This window comes from Ictidomys tridecemlineatus, chromosome 6, assembly GCF_052094955.1.
Source record: "Ictidomys tridecemlineatus isolate mIctTri1 chromosome 6, mIctTri1.hap1, whole genome shotgun sequence".
Classification (NCBI taxonomy): Eukaryota; Metazoa; Chordata; class Mammalia; order Rodentia; family Sciuridae; genus Ictidomys; species Ictidomys tridecemlineatus.
Window position 1 is genome coordinate 63573167 of NC_135482.1, and position 19830 is coordinate 63592996.

At 43.0% G+C, this 19830-nt stretch overlaps 1 protein-coding gene across 5 annotated transcripts; it reads left to right on the plus strand.

The window, feature by feature from the left end:
- The first annotated feature begins 319 nt into the window (after positions 1–319).
- Smagp (small cell adhesion glycoprotein) lies at positions 320–19496 on the plus strand. Of its 5 annotated transcripts, none has more exons than XM_078014682.1 (5): positions 328–463; positions 1121–1281; positions 1384–1455; positions 17802–17879; positions 18770–19496. In XM_078014682.1, the coding sequence occupies exons 3-5, from the start codon at positions 1422–1424 to the stop codon at positions 18946–18948; spliced, it is 291 nt and encodes a 96-aa protein (XP_077870808.1). In that variant the 5' UTR covers positions 328–463; positions 1121–1281; positions 1384–1421; the 3' UTR covers positions 18949–19496. The 5 variants fall into 5 exon arrangements, with proteins under 5 accessions (XP_040136562.1, XP_005325020.1, XP_077870808.1 ...); XM_078014683.1 differs by lacking the exon at positions 328–463 and adding an exon at positions 537–658; XM_040280628.2 differs by lacking the exon at positions 1121–1281 and having other exon boundaries at positions 320–458.
- Positions 19497–19830: the final 334 nt, after the last annotated feature.

The window sequence follows — 19830 nt, forward strand, 5'->3', positions numbered from 1 at the left end:
AATTTTCCACACTTGCAGAAAAATTCAAATTACGTCAACCCCGGGGAGACCCGATGGACCTCAGTTAGCAGGGGGTTCAGATCCCATCTGCTCTGGAGCCTCTGGGCGAGAGAGGAAGCGGCTCCGGACGGAGAGCACAGTGACAATTGGAGAAAGGAAGGCAGCCTTTCCTCCCTAGGGAGCAGAGGCGGTCCGGCAGGCAGAGGGAACCTGCAGAGGGCGGTTTCTGTCCTCTTTTCCTGTCCCACCCAGGCGGCCTGGCTCCCACCCCCACTCTGGCCGCCCTCCGCCGCTAACTCTGCGCGTCTGTCCTCGGCTTCCTCCCGCGCGGGGTCCTCCGCCCGTCCCTCTCGCTCGGCCTCTCGGAGCCGCCGCGAATCTCTGCGGTTCCCGCCCCCGTCGAGTTCAAAAGGACCCGCGGAGCGGCGTCGGGCCCTGCCGGGCAGCCTGTCCGACTGGTAAGGTGAGCACGCGGAGGAGGGGACCTGGGGAGGCGGGAGCGCTAGGCGAGCGCGGTCGCCCACACTCACTCGGCAGTCACCTCGGCCGCGGCAGGAACTGAAACCGAGGGCGGCCGCAGCTCGGCGTACCGGGACGCACGGCCCTCCGCCCGGCGCGCACCGGCGCCCCTCTGCGCGCGGAGCCCTGCCGAATGCCGGTAACTCAGGAGGGCTGCGGGGTGGGGCGCGGCGGCCCTCCGGGGCGAGCACCCAACCCTCACGGTCCACGCACGACCTTCGACGTCGGCGGAGTTTGCTGGGGGTCCCTGGATGAGGGAGTCACAGGTTGGGGTTCGGCAAGGGCGCGCCAGTGAGTTCGGTGGGCTGTGCGCGGACGGCGCACTGGACAACGAAGGCAGGACTGTGGGGAAGCGGGCCAAGCACGGAGAAGCCGGGGTTTGAGACCAGCCGAAAGGCATCTGGGGGTCCCCTGCATCCTGTCTCGGTGTCAGATGGTCCCCCTGTCCCCACCCCGCGGGGCCTGACCCTGTCGGCCCTCTTCTGACACCTAGTGGATGGCTCCGCCCAAACTCCAGGCTGTAGCAGTCCAGGTACCGATAGTCCAGGTACCGATAGTTTTGGCATTTGCAACACTTTGCCTAACTTTTTCGGCTCTTAAGAGGTTTCTTAGGTAAACGTTGGGGGCCCTGTGAACGGGTCGCAAAGGTGGCACACCCCAGATACGGGGGACCCCGGATCTGCTCTTGGAGAGAGATTGTTACCTGGAGCCCGAGGAGATAATCAGAGAGACCCAAAGAGAAGGGTTGAAGACAAGCGAGCTGTAAGGGAAAAAGGAAGTGGGGAAGGGACTCCAGAAAACCTGGCACCAAAGGAATCTCCAGGCCCACCCACCTCTTTACTGACTTTTTCCTTCTTCCTACAGATCTGCCTCTCCTGCAAGGTACTTAACCCTTGGCAGCAATGACTGACCTCCTGACTACGCCTTCTCCTGGAGGTAGGTGAAGGCCTTACCTAACCCAGTAGCAAGAGAATTGTTCTACCTCTCCTACCCTTAGACTAGGCCTGGAATTCTCAGAGGCCTCAGCCCTCCCTGCTTGCCTCACACAAGAAAACATCCTGGAAAGCAGGAGGCTACAGAGTGTGTGCCCCTTAGGGCAGTTTTATTCTGAAGTCTCCTGGACCAGAAGAGTTCTGGCCCTACTACTTAAAGCTTTATAACCTTGACTTTATGAAGTTCTTTATAAGCCTAAATGAGCAGCTTTACATTCACTCCTCTAATCATTCATAGGTGTGGCAAAGAGTGTGGCAGCAACCCCCATAATTAAACACGGAAAAGGAACCTTTCAAAGATAGGGAGGCAAAAGATAGTATAGCTAACCTTTAAGTTCCAGTTTCCTGGTTTGTAAAATAAGGAAAATTTTATGAGGCTCTTTGTCCAGTTAAATGAGATAGTCCATATAAAACACCTAGAACAATGCCTAGTATCCAGAAAGCTCTAGTAACATTGAGTACTAGTTAGAAACCCACCTTTCCCTGGAAAGGGATTCTATCTTCTAATTCCACTCCACTTACACAGACCCAGTATCAAAACCCCATTGTTCCCTGGAAGTATGCTCTGGCAGAGATCTACCTCATGACACTGAAAATGGATTCTCAGCTTCCGTTTTATAATCAGGCTGGGTCAAACAAACTATGAGATATTTACGGTTGGTTTTTTTTTTTTTTTTTTGGTACCGGGGATGGAACTCAGGGGCACTCAACCACTGAGCCACATCCCCAGCCCTATTTTGTATTTTATTTAGAGACAGGGTCTCACTGAGTTGCTTAGCACCTTGCAGTTGCCAAGTCTGGCAACTGTCTCAGTCTCCCAAGCCATTGGGATTATAGGCGTGCACCACTGCACCCCGCTGTTGATTGCTTTTTGCTAGACAGGGTGAGAGAGGAAGAACTGCTTGGCCTATATTCCTTCATTTTCATATGCACAGTCTCATTTGTCATTAGAACCAACATTCCTGTTTATTGATATGAAAATGGGCAAATGATAACCCCCAGGGAAGTCCAAGACAGTGTCTCTTATGAATGGTGATGAATACAGTTCAGACTTGTAGTTGTCTGGTGAGAAGGCTAAGAAAAAGGAAAAATGAGCAAAAGTCTTGCTCAATCCACTGAGACCCCTCAGTGAGAAAGAGATCTGAGCATCCTTGTCAGGATGTGAGTGTTTGTCCAGGCAAAAAGGGATGCATCTAAATACATGATTTAGATGATGGTAGTGCCATGTGTGAAGCTATAGAGACTGGGGCTTTTCCAGGAGAGTGTTCAGCAGGAGAGGACAGAGGACTTCCAGAATGAACAGGACTTTTTCCCATGGGGGAAAAGAGGTGATACTTGGGCAGTTGGCATGGCTGGTTAAGAGCTGAGCAAAAGGGAACTATTTACATTTTTTTTCTTTCTTCCTTTTCAAAAATATATGGTAAAATATAAATACTACAAGTGTTAACATTTAGCCATTTTTGTGTGTATACTTTAGTGGTATTAAGTGTAAACATTGTTGTGCCACCATCACCACCATCCATTCATCTTCCCAAATGAAACTCCATCCCGGTTTAAACATTGACTCCCCATTCTCTCCTCTCCTGACCCCTGGCAACCACCATTCTACTTTCTATTTCTATGAATTTGACTCTTCTGTATACCTTATATAAATAGAGTAATATAATTTTAGTCCTTTTACGTCTGGCTTATTTCACTTGGCATAATGCCTTAAAGCTTCATCCATGTTGTAGAATCTGTCATAATTTCCTTCCTTTTTAAATCTGAGTAATAGTCCATCATATGTATATGCTACATTTGGTTTATCCATTTTTCTGTTGGACCCTTGGGTTGCTTCTACCTTTTGGCTATTGTGAATAATGCCGCTTTGAACATGGGTATTCAAATATCTGTCTAAGTCTCTGCTTTCAGTTCTTTTGGATATATAACTGGAAGTGAAATTGCAGTATTATGTGGTAATTCTATGTTTAATTTTTTTTTTAAGAACCACCATGCCATTTTTCCTTGTGGCTATTCCATTTGACATTCCTACCAGCAATGTACAAAGGTTCCAATTTCTTCATATTTTATCAACACTTATTATTTTCTAGGGTTTTTGGAGTAGTCATACGGGGTGTAAAAACCACAGTGAGTAGTATCTCACGGTGGTTTTGATTCACACTTCCTGAATGATTAGTGATGCTGAGCATCTTTTTGTTTACTTATTGGCTATCTGGATATCTTTGAGAAAGTGTCTGTTCAAGTCTTTACCCATCTTTTAATTGAGTTGTTATATTGTTGTTTTGTTGATATTTACATTCTTGACCCAATGAGTGATATTTTAGGACATATAAATACCTACCCACAGGGTCCAAGCAAATGTAAGTTCAGAAACAGAAATGGAGAAAAGAATAGCAATCACAGGGGCTGGGGTGGTGGCTCAGTAGTAGAGCACTTACCTAGCATGTGTGAGGCACTGGTTTGATTCTTAGCACCACACAGATAAATAAAGGTTTGAAGAAGAAGAAGGAGGAGGAGGAGGAGGAGGAGGAGGAGGAGGAGGGAGGAAGGAGGAGGAAGAAGAAGGAGAAGAAAAATAGCAATCATGACAGGAAGACAGCTTATTCTTTGAAGGATGAGATCGAGGGTCCAGCTCTTCACTCCACCCTTCCTGCCAATGCCTCCTCCATATCCCTCTGCCCAAACTGTAGAGATATCCTAAAGGAGATATCCTTCAGGGGTGGAAAGTGAGGCTGATGTATAACCTTTCTGGCCCTTGGCACATTTGCCTTTGTGTGCTTCTTCATCCAAAAAAAAAAAAAAAAAGTTAAAAATTGTATTTTATAATTGCTTTGGCATAAGGAAGATATAATAATGTTATCTACCTATAGTTAATAATCAATATAGCAATATTAATATTATTTAACCTAAAATTTGTTGTTTCTTCTTAAATTTTAAAGGAAATTAAAATTAAAATCATTAAAAAGCATTTTCACGGGCCCACAAAAGTTCTGTGCACCCTAGGCACCTTGCCCAGTGCAGAAGTCAGCCCTGTTAGAAACAGGACAACTGAAACTTTGCCTTGGTGGGCTCTGCCCACCCCACCGGGGAAAGCCCATCTCTTGCCACCTAATAATCATATTAGCTACCTCCAAAGTCAGCCTCACCATTTTAAGATACTTAGCATTTTTCTCCTTCCTTCTTCCCTCCCTTCTTTCTTCCCTTTTCCCTTCTTTTCTTTCTTGAATTGAACCTAAGGGTACTTTATCACTGAACTACACCTCCGCCTTTTATTTTTTAATTTATTTTGACCCAGGGCCTCACTAAGTTGCTGAGTCTGGCCTCCAATTTGTAATCCTCCTGCCTCAGCCTTCCAAATCACTGGGATTACAGGCATTCATCTCCACTAAGCATTTTTCATCGTGCATATTCCTTGTCACAACCCTGTGAGGCAGGTTTTATTCTCATTTTACTGAAGCAAAAGCCAAGGTTCAAGAAAGTTAAGAAATTTTCAGTGATTAAGAGAATTTCCTGGGCTGGGAATGTAGCTCGGTTGGTAGAATGCTTGCCTCACATGCACAAGGCCCTGGGTTCAATCCCTAGCACCATCAAAAAAGAGAAAGAGAGAGAGAGGGAGAGAATTTCCCAACATGGTGCAGTTAATCATGACAGGCAGGATTTTATGCCAAATCTGTCTCACTCCCAAGCCTGTGTTCTTTCTGTCATGGTCTACTGCTCCCAAGGACTCACTCCACCCCACGGACCACTTGGCACACATGAAAGAGAAGGAAGGAGAAAGGGACAAAAATTCCAGGGTGGATTCCCACGGTAAGAACTGGGGGAGTCACCTTTTTGCTGGGCAGGTCTAGAGCAAATAAGTAGGTTGGCAGCCTCAGGAGGCAACAGATCTGATGCCTCGGTGATAAGAGCTTTAGTTCCACCTGGGAACAAGGACCACAAAGAAACCAGCCAGTATCTGTGTCAACAAGAAGACTGAATGAACAGAATAGATCTTAAAGGTCATTTGCTGTTGGTTGGGACTTGGGTGGAGCCTTTAATCTTGTGGTCCTCTGCCCTGGTCTCCCACCTATAATAAAAATGGTCCTTGGGGGTGCTGGGGTTGTGGTTCAGTGGTAAAGTGCTTGCCTAGCACATGCGATGCCCTGGGTTCGATCCTCAGCACCACATAAAAATAAATAAAATAAAGGTATCATGTCCAACTACAACTAAAAAATAAATATTAAAAAAAAAATTCCTGCAGTCTTCCCAAACCTAAGAAAGGAAGGTAGAGAATAGCATTATTATTTCTTTGTTTGGACAAGTTAACAGGAAAAAACTGGAAAGGAACAGGAGATAATGGGGGGAAGGCTTTAATCCATTCCCCCTTCCTTTTTTCAATACCTTTATTTTATTTATTTATTTTTATGTGATGCTGAGGATTGAATCCAGGGCCTCACATATGCTAGGCAAGCGCTCTACCACTGAGCCCAAGCCCAGCGTCCCCAACTCCCTTTTTTTAGGTGCTGGGGATGGAACTCAGGGCCTTGCACATGCTAAGCCAGCGCTCGGCCACTGAGCTCACCCAAGCATGTTGCTTCCCTTTTCATGCCAGGCTTCCTGAACTGAGTTTACTTTGTTGTTGTTGTCTATTTTTTTCATTTAAAAATTAATACATGTTGGCTGGGTGTGGTGATGCACACCTGTAATCCCAGAGACTCAGGAGGCTGAAGCCAGAGGATTACAAGTTCAAGGCCAGCCTCAGTAATTTGGTAAGCCAATTAGCAATTTAGTGAGACCCTGCCTCAAAATAAGAAATAAAAAGGATTGAGGTAAAGCACCCATGGGTTCAAGCCCCAGTACCAAAAAAAAAAAAAAAAAAAAAAAGCCCCTTAGTGAAAGCCTTCTAGACCTTTCCTTTCCTGTGTACATACAGACATGGGTGTGCATGTTTATAAAGATTTTTTAAATTTTCTTTTTTTTACAAAGATTTATTCATATTATGCATATTACATGGCAATTTGCTTTTTTGTCAAGCAGAATACATACATACATGTCCTGGTAATGTTGTAGACCTACCACATTCTTTTTTATGGAGGGACTGGGGGCGGGGGGGCGGACAAGGTTTTTTTGTTTTGTTTTGTTTTTTGCAATTGTAGATGAACATAATGCCTTTATTTTATTTGTTTACTTTTATGTGATACTAAGGATCAAACCCAGTGCCTCACACATGCTAGGCAAGAGCTCTGCCACTGAGCTACAGCCCCACCCCAGGACAAGGTTTTGATATATTTCCCAGGCTAGTCTTAAACTCCTGGGCTCAAGTGATCCTCCTGCCTTAGCCTCCCAAGTAACTGGGACTACAGGTGCCCATGTCACTATGCCCAACCCTAACACATTCTCTTTCTCTCTTTTGTTTTTTGGTTTTTTTTTTAGTTGTCAATGGATCTTCCTTCCTTTCTTTTTTTCTTTCTTTGTGGTGCTGAGAATTGAATCCAGTGACTCACACATGCTAGGCAAGTGCTCTGCCACTGAGCCACAGCCCAGCCCCTATCATATTCTCTTTAACAACTGTATGGTGTTTCCAGAATGGATGGCCTGTAATTATTTCAGCATTTCTCTACTGACAGACATTCAGAAATGTGTCACTCTTGCAAACAGTGCCACAGTGAACACCCTTTCCATTCTGCCATAAAACACAGAGAACACTATCCAATGGGTGTGTAAATAAAATGCCCAACTGAAGACAAAGAAGAGAACTTGGAGAGTTGGTAGTGTCCTGTGGACTGAGGAGAGAGGCTTGAAACACCGCTCAGCTAACTGCTGAGCAATCCATGGCTACATGATTCAGCTTGCTCATCTGCACATTCTTGGGGTGGAGATAAAATGATGTGTGTTTTATAAACTGCAGATCATAAATATTGATTATAATTCTGATACTTGAACCTGAAGGCCTTGCTCATAAGCTCCCAGGACACTGTGTGAGGGGTTCAAAGTTTTTATTTTCTTATTTATTTATTCTTGGCAGTGCTGGAGGTTGAACCCAGGGCCTCATGCAAACTAGGCAGATGCTCTATCACTGGGCTTCATCCTTAAATATTTTATTTTTGCAGAATTTTAGATTTATACAAACTGTCAGTTTTCTCTAACGACATTATCTTCTATGCACATACATTCGTGAAAACCAAGAAATTAACATTGGTACAATATGATTAGTCTATAATTAAACTGTAGACTTTGCTGAAATTTTACCAGTTCAGAAATTGGATTTGGGGGCTGGGCATGTGGCTCAAGCAGTAACGCGCTTGCCTGGCATGTGCGGGGCACTGGGTTCGATCCTCAGCACCACATAAAATAAAATAAAGATGTTGTGTCCACCAAAAACTGAAAAATAAATATTAAAAAAATTCTCTCTCTCTCTCTCTCTCTCTCTTCTCTCTCTCTGTCTTTAAAAAAAATTGTATTTGAAGAGAACTCTTATACAACACTTTGAATTTATAAAATTTTTTGAAATTAAATCTGAGAGAGGTCCTGAGGGTCAGCTTGGTTCAACTCTTATTCTGTGTTCAGATTTTCTCTCCAGTAGCCCATGAACCTGTGTTCATTTTTTCTCTTCTCTCTGTCCAGGAGACATCTGTCTTTTCCCTCTATTTTCTGTGCTTAGTCCTCTTGAATAGTCACCCCTTGGCCTACTAGAAGGCAGAATTCAAGCCTAGCTCTCCCTGAATTTTCTCTTGCAAACTTTCCTTATCTGACATGGTTCGCCTGGATACCTAAAAATTGTGACAGCAAATGAGCTCAGCAGTCTAGGAGTGGGACAAAGTAGGGCTGCAGTAAACCCCTGCATGCTAAATCCAGGTAGAAGGTATCAGTGAAGTGCACACCAAAACCAAAGACCTTGCAAAAACTCTGGAGATATGTATTGATCTAGATATATATACAGTATATATATATGCCATATTGTGTGTGAGTGTGTGTGTATGCTATAATCATTATTATTGCCCTAATATATTGGACTTTCTTGTTTTTTGGCTTAATAATTTTATTTTTGATTACATGAAGGTCTTAACTTGACCTAGGTGTGATTTGGCATAACAGTATCAATCCAAAACAACTAAGGTCAAATCTCAGGGAAGAACTTCTCTCTATACTGGCATCATTTTATTCAGACAAGTTTTACTGCCCCACTTACTTAGTCCTTAAAGTCAGACTAAATTAGTTTCCCCTTCTCACAAGGATATTATAAACAATTTTATCACATTTGGGGGACCTCTATCAACTCATGCAGCACCTTCGTCTCTCCTTAAGCCCCCTCCCTATCCTCGTTCTTATTCATTCATTCACTAATACTGGGGATTGAACCAGGGATGCTCTACTAATGAGCCATATCCCCACCCCTTTTTATTTTTTATTTTGAGACAGGATCTTTCTATGTTGCTCGGGCTAGCCTCAAATTTGCAATCCTCCCGCCTTCACCTCCTGAGTAGCTGGAATTACAGGCATGTGCCACCATGCCTGATCCTCTCCTCACTTTTAACAGATGACATTGCATCCTATTTTCTTGAGCAAATTCAAATTCTCAGAAGAGAACTGCCAAAGCCCCACCCCTATCTCCCTCCTACCTGTGTCTGTGCCACCTACTCTGCATTTCCTGCTATTAAAATGGATCCACTCTGCTTCTGTCTGCAGTCAACCCCTCTATTTGTGCATGAGGTCCCTTTCTTTCAAGGACATGGTTCTAGCCACTTTCCCCTGACATGCATCAATTGTTCCCTCTCATATGAGTCATTCCTGTCCATACATAAACATGCTGGCATTTCTCCCATCCTAAAACAAAACAACCAAACTCCCTTTCCCCTCTAGTCACAGCCCTATTTCTCTGCTCACCTTCACAGAAAAACTTCTTGTAAGAGTTTATTTATATTTTGCCTCCAGTGCTTCTTCCATTTCTTTTTTCAACCCACCCTAAACCACAGTTTTATATTCAGCACTTCACCAGCACTTGCAAAGGTCATTTGTGACCTCTATGTGGTGAAATTCAGTGAACAGTCCTCATACTTGATCTGTTTACCTGCTATTCAGTCTCCCTAGGCTTAGTCCTTGGCCCTCTTTATGTGTACTTCCTGCCTGTGTCTTACCCACCCTATTGATCTTCAGTATACTGATGGGTTGGGACTTTTTGTTTGTTTTTTGTTTTAATCTTCTATCCCAATCTCTTAAAATTCTAGTCTGACATCTGCACTTGTGTATCTGATAAACAGTCATGTCCCTTCCAAGTCTGTTTCTTCTTCAGGCTTCTTTATCTTGGATAATAGCATGCCTTACCTCCTTTCGGTTACTCAGGCCCAAAACATTGGTGTCATTCTTGATTCTACCCCACATCCAATGTGTCAGTCCTTGCTTCACAATAGAATGGAACCCCATCACTTTCTTACTGGGCTGCTGCTAAGTCCAATCAAGGCTTTTGTGTAAACCGGAAAAAGTCTCCCCCCTTTAGTTTTGTAGAGTACAACCTGCTTTTACCCTTGCCCCCACCTTTCTACAACCTGTTGTTCACACAATAGTCACAGGAATCTTTTAAGATCAATTCCTGGGTGGGGCTATGACTCAGTAGTAGAGCACTTGCCTGGCATGAATGAGGGAGGCCCTGGGTTCTATCCCCAGCACTACAAAAAATAAAAAATAAATCTCTGCTTCAGTTATGTGTTGCTGCCTAACAAACCACCCCAAAACTTGATAGCTTAAAATAATAATTTGCCTGAGAGTGTAGATCAGTGTTGGAGCACTTGTCTAGTATGTATAAAGGTATAAAGTTGTCTTCAGTGCTCACAACACAACAAATCAAAATCAATTTATGATTTTTGACAGTTCATTGGGTTGGTTGGACATACCTCTGGTGACTTCACCTGTGCTCAGTTGTATAGCTGCAAGGTCCAAAGTGGCCTTCCCCACACATCTGACAGTTGATGCCATCTGAGCCATGAGTGTTTGGTTTCCCTTCTCATGACCTCTTATTCCCCTTTGGACTAATTGGACTTCCTCACAACATGGTGGTCTCAGGGTTTCAGAAGTAGTCTTTGGAATTCCAGGCCCCATCCCAGACCTACAGAATCAGAGTTTGCATTTTAACAAGAACCTTAAGAAATTGTTTTGAACAACAAAGCTTAAAAAGCATTACTTTAAAATGGAAATTTAATCTGTTTCTGTTCAGAAACCTATAAAAGCTTCTCATCACAGAGGAACTGAGGCCCTGCCAGATGCAAGGTAGCATGCCTGAAATCCCAGCAGCTCAGAAGACTGAGGCAGGAGGATTGAAAGTTCAAGGCTGCCTCAGCAACTTAGCAAGACTCTTGGCAACTTAGTGAGCCCTGTCTCAAAATAAAAAATAAAAATGGCTGGGGATGTAGCTCAGGGGTGAAGTGGATTCAATCCTCAGTATCAAAACAAAAATAAAACTCAGGTCCTACTGGGTGTGATGGCACATATCTGTAATCCCAGTGGCTCGGAGACTGAGACAGGAGGATCACGAGTTCAAAGCCAGCCTCAGCAAAAGTGAGGCTCTAAGCAACTCTGTGAGACCCTGTCTCTAAATAAAATACAAAATAGGGCTGGGGATGTGGCTTAGTGGCTGAGTGCCCCTGAGTTCAATCCATGGTACCAAAAACAACTGAGGTCCTTTTAGTGGCCTACTAGGCCCATATTCAGTTATCTCCTTGACGTCGTCTCCTCTTCCTCTTGTTCCATCCTATGCCTTTAACATGCCCAGCATGCTCCAGCCCAAGTACTTTTAACTTGAACTTTCAGTTTTCTCTGCCAGGAATATTCGTCTCCCAGATCTTTGTATGACTGCCTCCCTCATCTTCTTTAGGTCTTTACTCAAATTGCCTCATCAGTAAAGCTTTCCCGGATTCCATACTTAAAATTGTAACCCACTCCGCATCCCTACTCCCTATCCCTTTCCTGCTTGTATTTATTTTTACTTATGCATTTTGTTTATTGCTTACCATCTTCTCCCTATAACAATGCAAATTGTATGAAGAGAAGGGTTTTTGTTTGTGTGTGGTAAAATTATACATAACATAAAATTTACCATTTTAATCTTTTTTTTTGGGGGGGGGGGATGTGCTGAGGATTGAACCCAGAGCACATTACCACTGACCTATGTCCCCAGCACCGCCCCCATCCCTGTTTTTTTTTTTTTTTTTCAGTTTTATTTTGAAACAGGGTCTTGCAAAGTTGCCCAGACTGGCCTCCAACTTGCCATCTTTCTGTGTCAGCCTCCTGAGTTGCTGGAATTACAGGCTTGAGCCATCATGCCTAGCTCAGTTTAACCATTTTTAAGTGTGCAGCCCTGTGCATTACATATATTCACATTGTTAGACATTTACTGTTGTCATTATCCATTCCAGAACTTTTTCATCATCTCAAACTGAAACACTACACCCATTAAACATTCATTCCATATTCTCCAAGCTTCTGACAACCTCCATTCCATTTTCTGTCTCTATGCATTTTGATTATTCTAGATAATCAATATAAGTAGAATCAGATAAGTAGAATAAGTAGAATCAGATATTTGTCCTTTTGTGCCTGGCTTGTTTTACTTAGCAAAATATCTTCCAGATGCTTTTTTTTAAAAAAATATTTTTAGTTATACATGAACACAATGCCTTTATTTTATTTATTTATTTTTATGTGGTGCTGAGAATCAAACCCAGTGCCTCACATGTGCTAGACGAGTGCTCTGCCACTGAGCCATAACCCAGCCCCCAAATTCTTCCATGTTGTAACATGTCAGAATTTCCTTCATTTTTAAGGCTGAATAATATTTCACTGAGTTTGTGAACACACAGACACACACATTTTGTTTATCCATTCATTTGTAGATGGACATTTAGATTGTCTCACCTATGACTGTTGTAAATAATGCTACTATGAACACTGGTATACATATCATTGAGTCCCATTCATTTTTTTTAGGTATATATATTCAGAAATGGGATTACTGGATCTATGATACTTTTATTTAGTATTTGGAGGAACAGTAATGGTAGAAGCTCTTTCCTGGTTCATTCACTGATCTGTGCCCAGAGCCTAGCACAGGGTTCACACTCATTAAATGCTTATTGAATTAACTTTTTAATTTCTGTCTACAATCCTAGAATCTCAGTCTAAGAAGGCTACACAGCTTGCCTGCCCCAGCCTGCTCTTGGTGGTCCCATACTTACCCTTAATGATTGCTCTTCTGAGTTCAAGGCCCCTGAAGCAGGCCCTAATAACTTGTTCCAGAATGTTGCTGGGGAAGCCCGTCAAGCTCACTAGTTATTTACAGAATCCACCTTCTAGCCAAGTGCAGTGGTGCACACCTGTATTCCCAGCAACCTGGGAAGCTGAGGCAGGAGAATCACAAGTTTAAGGCCAATCTGGGCAACTTAATGAGATCTTGTCTTAAAATCAAGAGGGGTGAGGATGTAGCTCAGTGGTATAGCACCTCTGAGTTCAATCCTCAGTCCTTCAGGTTCCTGGCCCCTTTCTCTTCCTCAGAAGCTCCTATGTTTCCAACAGAGATGTTATTTACAAGCTGTCAGATCCCTTGACTATCATGTCTCTGGACCCCTTTTAGATTGGCCTGGCACTTTCTGGGAAACTTCCTTTTTCTCGATCTCACTTCTCCATTCCCCAAGGCTCCTACTGCTCCATAGTGTAAAAATCATTCTCTTTGATCGAAAACAGAGGCAAAAAAGTGCTGGGGGAATTCTGCTTTCTCCTACCTCCAACTTGACATCTTCAGTCCCAAACATCAAGTCTAGCTCTTTCCATGTTCTGATTCCAAATACAATGTTTTTGAAATTGTCCTTCAAATTTGTTTGCGACTTTGAACTACATATAGCTTCCTGACACTATTCTTCTAAGTCTCTGGCAGCCTCTAATGTAGGCATTTCTGCTAGAAAACGTTACGTATATTTTTTAAAACATTCATTCTGGGGCTGGGGATGTGGCTCAAGCCGTAGCGCGCTCACCTGTCATGCGTGCGGCCCGGGTTCGATCCTCAGCACCACATACAAAACGAAGATGTTGTGTCCACCGATAACTAAAAAAATAAATATTAAAAAAATTCTCTCTCTCTCTCTCTCTCTCTCCCTCTCCCTCTCTCTTTAAAAAAAAATTCATTCTGAAATTACATTATTGAACAAAGACTTCAGGAAAAAATAGCAGTGGGGCAGACAGCACAATTCTTACAGAACATTGCAACCAACGCTCTGATCAAATATAACAACCCCAATAAAAATATTGGCAGAATTCAGTCCCCACTAGCATTTGAACCTTGAGTCCCAGTCAGTCGTTTGCAGCCAGGGCTGGGTGCTTCCTTCTAGACGTAGATTCCAGAGAGACTTCACTTCTAGTACTGACCATTTTCATTAAAAATGAAAATCTGAGGGCTGGGGTTGTAGCTCAGTGGTATAGCACATGCCTAGTATGTGTGAGGTAGTGGGTTCAATCCTTAGCACCACATAAAAACATACATAAACAAAAAAAGGTATCATGTCCATCTACAACTAAAAAAATTTTAAAAATAAAAATAAAATATCTGAGGAAGGTATGTCTTCTTCATTAACTCATTATTTTAGTTTCAAGGTAAATTGCTTTTCACTTCCCTCATCTGTGTTTACTGCTTCTACAGATGGCATAATAGAAGTGGAAACCAACTATATCCAAAGAAGGCATTCTATTGAATTTTTTTTCTCTCAAGGTCTTCCTATATTGATAAAATGTTCTCCTGAGGCAGAAGGATCACAAGTTTTAGGCCAATATAGACATTTAGTGTGAGGCCCTGTCTCTAAAATAAAAGAGCTGGGATGTAGCTCAGTGGTAGAGCACCCTGGGTTTGATCCCCAGTACCACCTCTCCCCTGCCTCCCCACCACACATAAGGTTTTCTAGTTGTGAGAAAGCTTGCCTCTGGTCAGGTCAAGAACTAAAGCCAGGAAAGTTGTATATGAATGAACATGCTGTCCACATTACACTGGTATGCACATTATCTTCTCCTGACCAATCACCTATGATCAAGTTCACTTTAAATCTGTATTTGATTGTATCCATACCTCTCCCGACTCTTTCTCACTCACTCTCTCTTTCCTGGCAGCACTCAGAATCAAACCTAGGACCTTGTACATGCTAGGCAAGTGCTCTGCCACTGAGCTACATCCCGAGCCCACCTGTATCCCTTTTAAACCCTTAAACATTTTGGAAAGTTTGTGTTGCCTTATAGTTACGTTTCACTATTGGGAAAGAAAAGGACAGTAGTAGAAGCATTTGGCATGAATATTTTGCTTGGGCTTTGAGATAAGTAGTCCTAGATTCAGATCTTGATCCATCTCTCTTACTTCATGTGGAATATGAGTCATGCCTCTTAACTCTCCTTGGGCCTCAGGGTCCACATCAGCAAACAGAAACTCCCACTTTGAAGTGATGGTGTTAATTAATAATAATGTATATGAAGTACCTAACACAAATTAGGGTCTTAGTAACTGGCAGTTGTTATAATTGGGTTCATTTGCAGAATTTCCCAAACAGGAATTACCTTCCCTCTCAGATTCTCTTTCCAGGGATTCTTCTGTATCTGTTATCTAAAACATACTAAAATTCAGCTCCATGGTTAGTCTCTGGTTGACCTCATCACAGGTACATTCTCAGCTTCTATGTCAATGTCTCTGGCACATGGTAGGTGCAGAGTATATTGTTGATTAATTGAAGTGAAATGACTCATCTTTATATTTAGACCTCAAACATACATTAACATTCTCAGTGTTTGTGTGTCTTAAATTCTTATATGTTTAAGGAAGGCAAAACTAGAAGCAGCCTTTGAATCAATGGTGGGAATATGGAGTGTGGGCCTGGGAGATTTTTAGGGATCCTCCCTAAAAATTGAGAAGAGGCAGTCTGAGGTAATAACCAAGTAGAAAATCTTCAGGACATCTTTTTAGTAGAACTCAGGATTGTGAAACCTAGTCTCAGAAGTGACATCCCATCACTTTCACCACAAGTCACTGGATCCATCCCACACACTAGAAGATACACATGGTGTCAGTATTAGGAGGTGAGGATCTTCAGGACCCATCCTAGAAACTGCCCACCCCATTCCCATTTCACAAATGAAGAAACCTCTGAGGTTCACAAAATCAGGGACCAACTCCATTAGTGGGCTCATTCTGTCATATAGATTCTTGCACATACTTCCTTGAGGTCATCCTGTAATTGGCTGGGCAGGATTCAAGCCCAAAACAGCTTTTCCTTTTAATCACTAAGCATATAGTTACCTTAAATGATACTTTAAGTAGTACCTATTATAATGATACTTACATGTTTTCTCATTTAGTCCACATATAGCCTTGCAAAGTTGGTTGGTATAGTTTCCATGAATAATAGATGTGAATGAACAAATCAAAGTCAAAAGGTGACCGAGGACACTAACATTCCTAATGGTATGTCCTGGCCAGGGTTTGGCCTGGTCTTTGGAAGAGGAAGAGGAAGTACCCTAGGGAGCCTACCTTTGCTTTCTCTGTTACAGGGCCAGAACTATTCATAAAGCTCCCCTTGGCCTGTGTGAAAAGAACCCTCAAGACTCTTGACCCCTCTTAGCACAGGCTTACAAGTCACTATTGTTGACATAATTTCATTTGCCCTGGATGGAAACCTGAAGGTGTCAGGCACTGGGCAGGAACATGCTCATACTCTGTGCCAGCCATTCTGGCCTTTGAGTCTCAGAGCTCTAATCCGGGCTATTCTCTCTGCTTACAATGTGCCCTATCCTGGATATCCAGCGAACTCCTACCTCTACTTCAACTCTCAGTTCAAATATTACTTCCTTGGGAAGTCACCTCTGGCTGGAAGACTGCATTAGGTCCTTCTACCAAATGCTTTTTTAAATGTGGGATTTCCTTTGTTATGCTTTTTGTGGTTCAGAACTGTGGAAACTGTGGGTGTGGTGGAGGGTAGGCTCTGTGAAGCTCTCCCTGTCTGCTTTCCTCTGCCTGGCCAAGTGTGGACGGTCCAGAGTGCTGCTGTGGTTATTTACTGAATGAACACCAGGGTGATTCCAGGGTCAGCCACGTGCCTTTGCTGGATAAACTCTAACCTGTAGTAACCTCTACTTAATTTTACCATTTCAAGCCGTTACATTAAAATACTAATTAAGAAAGAATTGAAGGGCTTCTTGACTTCCCGTGGAAACATTTTAAAGGGACTTCTGGAGGCTACAGTTTTATTGTGCCCCAATTCTGGTAATGACTTAGCTGGGGTTTTCAGGCTCTGAAGGATAAATGGACACTGCAGAAGTGGGTGCAGGATAGATTTTAGGACAGGCGAGGCCTGTTTCAGAGCCTTTTAAAGTATACAGCCTATCCTGGAAATAAGAAAAGGGTTTTCAGTGAGGATGGGGATCATTATTTTATTAATTAAAAGTGATTATAAAGAGCACTTGCCTAGCATGTGTGAGGCACTGGGTTCGATTCTCATCACCACATATAAATAAATGAATAAAATAAAGGTCTATTGACGACTAAATTTTTTTTTAAATGATTATAAAGAGAACCCTGAAAAGAATGTACATACTATAATACTGTAATATAAATAGCTATACAGGTACATATGCTCATCATTTGATTTCACTGATGTAAAAATATGTATTCTTGCCAACATGTAAAATTGGCATATGCCTATAATTCTAGCCACTTGGGAGGCTGAGGCAGGAGAATTGAAAGTTTGAGGCCAGCCTGAGCAACCTTGTCTGAGTTGGGGGTAGGGTGGGTTGAGGATATTGTTCAGTTGCAAAGCACCCCCAGTTCATTTTCCAGTAACTGCCAAAACACACGCGCGCGCACACACACACACACACACACACACACACACACACACACACACATTCTTAATAATGACTTATCCTGTTACTATGTCACAATAACCCTATAAAGTATTATTACCTGCCTTTTGCATATGAAATGACTGGTGCATAGAGAGGTTAAGTGATTTTTCCAAGGTCATACAGTAGTGAAGAACAGAGCTCACATTTGAAACCCAGTGAGTCAGGCTCAAAAGCTCATTCTCTTAACCACTGACCTAGGCAAAGATTCATTGTCGTTGGGAAGAAGTTTATTTTTTCCTCTGTTCTCCAGGTTTTTCTATTCAGATTTCCTATAAGAGCTGAATGATACCTTTTGAATAGGGGAAAAGGTGAGGTAATGAAATTTGAGGGACAAATATGCTTCAGAACAAAAGAATTTACACCATTTTCTTTTCCACTTTCTGAACTTTCCAGAACTGACCACCCCGCTTCTGCAGGCCACCGAGGCCCTGTCCCCAGAAGCTGAAGAAGCCAGCACAGCACTTATTGCAGGTAACAAAGGCTCTTTACCAAATCCAAAGGACCGCTGGGATCAAGTGCCCTCTTGCTCCAGAGCATCCTGTAACCTGGTGGGATGAACCAAGAACTAGGAAAAAAACATCACAACATCAGGGACCAAATCCATTAATGGGCTCATTCTGGCATATAGGTTCTTGCACTCACACGGCTATAAAAAACTTCTGTCAGAAGCACTGCTGGCAAATGGTAGGCTGAGAGGTGACCACAAATAGGCATTGGTGCATATGGACACTACACTTAAGTATGTGGGTAGGAATGAGGATATATATGGCTTGTTAAGTGAGTGAAGAAGAGGGAAAGATCAGAGAAACTCTGCCGGAAGCTACGGATTTAAAAACACCCTTCCTGTTGGGATAACATGTTTACTTACTTCCTTCCCATTTTCATCATAATCATCAGGAACTGGTTTGGGAGGGACATTGTTTTGTCAAAAACAAAAAGCATTGTGTCATTGCTGATCAAGGTGGTACAGCTGACTCAGAACACTGAGGCAGGAGGAATGCAGTCTTATGGCCAGCCTCAACAACTTAACAAGACCCCCAATAACTTAGTGAGACCCTATCTCAAAATAAAAAGGGTTGGGAATGTAGCTCAGTGATATAGTGTCCCTGGGTTCAATCCCTAATACTGCCCCACCTCCAAAAAAAGCTTTGCCTCCTTAAGAAATAGGAGATCCTGGATACCATGGGTACCATGTACCGTGGAAGTTGGACTTGGTGGGGGAATGTAAATTTGAAAGTGGACATTAACTAAAAAAGAGAACTCTTAGGACGAGTGAGGAAATCATCTAATTCAGGTGACCCAGTAAACCCCTGAGAGGTCCTCAATCCTGAAACATCTCCATTTTCCCTCTCCTTTCCAAGTTGTTATCACCGTGGTCTTCCTCACCCTGCTCTCGGTCGTGATCTTGATCTTCTTTTACCTGTACAAGAACAAAGGCAGCTACGTCACCTACGAACCTGCAGAAGGCGAGCCCAGCACCATCCTCCAGATGGAGAGTGACTCAGCCAAGGGCAGAGAGAAGGAAGAGTATTTCATCTAATGATTCTCAGCCCCAAGGAGCTAATTCCTGGCTCCAGTGCTAACACATCAACTATTTAATTTATTAGGGGAAACTTTATCTGAAGCCAGTGAATGACACTGATGTGGGCAATTCCAAGCTCCTTCCAGGGCACAGACCCAAATGCCAACAGGACTGAACTCCCAGTCCATGACCAGGGACATGAAGAAAACTGCTTATGTTTTTAACCAGGCCATGTACTAGAGTTGGTGTTTGTGACTTGCCAACAAGGTGGGGCTATACTAGGGAACATTTGAGTATGTGCCTTAACAGGTTGAAGGGAGGAAAGAGTGTCACTGGCTATACTCTGTTCCCTCACCTGGTCACCTAGCTATAGCCCTAGTGGAGATACCACAGAATTTCTTCTGAGAGGCTCAATATTATAGGAAAAGCCTGCTAGGAGGGATAGGAGACTCAGAGGATCTTACCTCCTGATAAATGTGCTGCATCCCTTGGTTTGAGCCCCCTTTTCCATGTTCCCCAACAATCTTATGCTATTTTTAGCCAAATTAAACTTTTTGATATAAAAATCAGGTTTTCATGTGCAAGGAGTAACTACATTCTGACTTATCTTTGCTTAAACTTTTTTTTGACTCATTTTGTTTTGCTGTTTAACCCATTTGCATATGTTCTAAACAATAAGGACCCTAGAACTATATCAGCAGTTTGAGACAGTGAATGGTCCAGGAAGCTTGTCCCAGAAGAGCATCATCAGAAACATACCATGGGAGATGAGTTGGTTGTCTCCATGCTGGCAAGGGTCAGTGGGTCCCAAATCTCATATGTATACACAGAGGGAACAAGGAAAAATCTACCCACCTCCTTTTCCACCAGCTTCCTCACAGTCGATCTAAGAAGCTTCTT